General features: G+C 39.0%; 1 protein-coding gene across 1 annotated transcript in view; it reads left to right on the forward strand.

Moving 5' to 3' along the window:
- The window catches only part of CCDC175 (coiled-coil domain containing 175), an 85155-nt gene that overhangs the window by 6967 nt on the left and 75343 nt on the right, over positions 1 to 2845 (forward strand). Inside the window, exon 4 of the mRNA XM_014545955.1 lies at positions 2198 to 2333. Within this exon, the coding sequence (XP_014401441.1) occupies positions 2198 to 2333 (136 nt within the window). The remainder of the gene's footprint in view (positions 1 to 2197; positions 2334 to 2845) is intronic.

Below are 2845 nucleotides of genomic sequence, written 5' to 3' on the forward strand. Positions count from 1 at the left end.
TATAATTTAGTTTATAAATAGACTAAAGATTCACAGATCAGCCCATTCCAAATTGATATTTATCCAACTAAATTAGGCAGCTTGACTGGCCTAAATCACCAGTTTTCTATGAGTTTGGCTACTATAGGTACCTCATATAAGTGGAATCACACAATATTTGTCCTTTTGTGACTGTTTTATTTCACTTGGCATAATGCCTTAAAGGTTCATCCATGTTGTAGCATGTGTCAGAATTCCTTCCTTTTTAAGATTGAACAGTATTCCTGAGGAAATAAGGGAGTGTGTGTATGTATAATATTTATCCATCCAGTCACCAATGGCTATTGTCATTAATGCACAGCTTCCCCAGTACCCTTGGGTGGTTTTCAGTGAGTTCTAAAGTATGGCACCTCCCTTGGACAGATTCCCCCAACACCTCAGAAGCCAGATTGCCAGCCCAGTATTTAATGAACATCTTTGAGCCATGCAATGAGCCACAGCCACCTCCAATGAGGTCTGGATCTCATGTGTGAGGTGCTGCTTCTCCGAGGGCACTCTGTCTCAGCCCTGGGCATGGTGGCTGTTCCTTATGCCTGCTGCTCCTAAATTCTTTAGAGTTCTCTTTACTTCCTTACTATTCATTCCCTCATTTCTCTAATCCTGCTATAATCAATAATTTTATATCAACTTATATAAGATTCCTATGACCTAATTGGACCCTGAGTGATACAGTTGGTTATAAAACAACATGCACAATGTTAGTCTAAGTTGGCAGGGAAAATACAACCAACTATACACACAGAGAAGAATCATGCTTGGAAGAAATCCTCGCCAAAGGCAGAATTAAGAGTGTTTTTGTTTTATTTTCTTTGGTTGCTTTTTTATTTCTAGGTTGAGTTATTTTTATAATCAGGAAAAAAATATTTTAGAAGAAAAAAAATACCATATGAGCCTATAAGATCCTTGATACATGCTGACTACTTAACCAAGTAACTTTAATTGGCCTTATGAATCAAGCTTTGCTACTCAAAAGATGGTTCTTGGATCTGCACCATCAGCATCACCTGAAAGCCTGTTACAAAATGTAGTCTCTATGCTCATCCCATACCTGCTGTATTAGAACCTATATTTTAACAAGATCCCCAGGTGTTGCATGTGCAGATTTGAGACAGAGAGTTTGAGAAGTCCTGCTACAATGGACAATTGAACTAGTAGCCTAGAAAAAATAACCCAGCTCTCTCAGGGAAGATAGCAGTTCATTTCTAGGAAATTGTATGTGTAGAAATGGGTCATCCGGGACTTTGCTAAACAGCCGTATTCAAAATTCATGCATTGTTACCATCTGTCTGTCATGCACTGAGATAGTCTTCTGAAGTCTCACGTGATTACACTGATTTGTTATTTACTGGTGAATAATTAGTGTATGTTTTTAACACACTGAGTTCCCTAGACAACAGAACCAGAGGCAATGGCTTTTGCACTATGTTTTATTAGGCAGTACAATTCAAGAAGGATGAGAGAAGGGTACAGAGACCAAAGTGGGGAGAAGGGAGAGCTAATATGCCATACAATATGATGTTGACTGTTGTCAAATGCAACTATTGAAGTAGGAGAACATGCCCCTAAGACACAGTTACCTCTTCTCAGGACCATCCAGGTACTAGTAGGCTCCTGTTGATCTCTGGTCCAATGTTTTGCCCCACCTCTGCGCTTTGTGTTCCACATGCATGGCTGTGGGTATCTAAAGAAGTTCTCAGTCAGGACACATACCCAGGTTTCGGGCTCAATCCCCATGCAGGAGGCAGCCTGCCTATGTTTCTTTCTTGTTAATATTTCTGTCTCTCTCTTCCTCTCTCTCTCAAATAAAGGCATATTTTAAAATTAAAAAAAGTCCCATGATAAAGGCAACAGGGAAGTGCCAGGCAGAAGGTGAGGAGTGGATGGAAAAAGCAGGCATCAGGTGCTGTCAGAGGCACCAGTCTCAAGTTGCTCAGAGCCCATAGAAAGCTGGTCACCATAGCAGCAACTGAAATAATAAGAGAAATAATTGATAGATAAGATTGAGAGGGTCCAAAGGGGTAAAGAAGAGGTGCTGTGATACAGAAACACAATTTAAATAATATTTCAAAGAAAGGCAATTTGTCCATGATTTGAAAAGTTAGTGTCTACAATTGTGCTGTTTCTCAAATAACAGTAAATATTTCCACTTACTTTTAAGAATTTGTCATCGCTGCTCGCGAATTAAACCTTCTTGAGATAAAACAATTACAGATGGAAGTTGCAAGGTTAAATAAGGAAATAGAGTTTCTGAAGAGGAAAATGGTTGATTTGAAAGATACTAATAATGATCTGGGGTAGGTATTTCTCTTCTGTTCAATACCAGAGGGAGTTGAGGTCTGGGGCCGGAGTGAGAAAAATGTCCTAAGGCAGGGATGGGCAACCTTTTAGTGAGCGCGTGCCAAAACCAGCAAAATCTCTGACTCAAAATTCTTCTGCGTGCCAACCCTAATTTTTTGAGAACATGTTACGCCTACTTGATATCTCCTAAGGTATACGTATGTGAAGAACCTTGAAGAAATAATAAAATTCATTCGAGCGACAAAAACACAGTATATGATGATGAAAAGTACATTTATTTTTTAATGTATACATGTACACTGATAGTCCGACAGAAAACTTTATGACTTCGTTTGATATTATCAGTGGGACTTTTGCTGCTGCATCACTGATGATAAAGATTTTACATCAGGTTTATATTTCGTGACCTTCAGAGATATGCACAAGCTACTACTTTCATCCGTCAGGCTACTATTACAAGACTTAACAAAATTCATCACTGAGAACAAAGATTCACAAGCATATGTGG

The sequence above is a fragment of the Myotis brandtii genome, unplaced genomic scaffold, assembly GCF_000412655.1.
Source record: "Myotis brandtii unplaced genomic scaffold, ASM41265v1 scaffold423, whole genome shotgun sequence".
Taxonomy (NCBI): domain Eukaryota; kingdom Metazoa; phylum Chordata; class Mammalia; order Chiroptera; family Vespertilionidae; genus Myotis; species Myotis brandtii.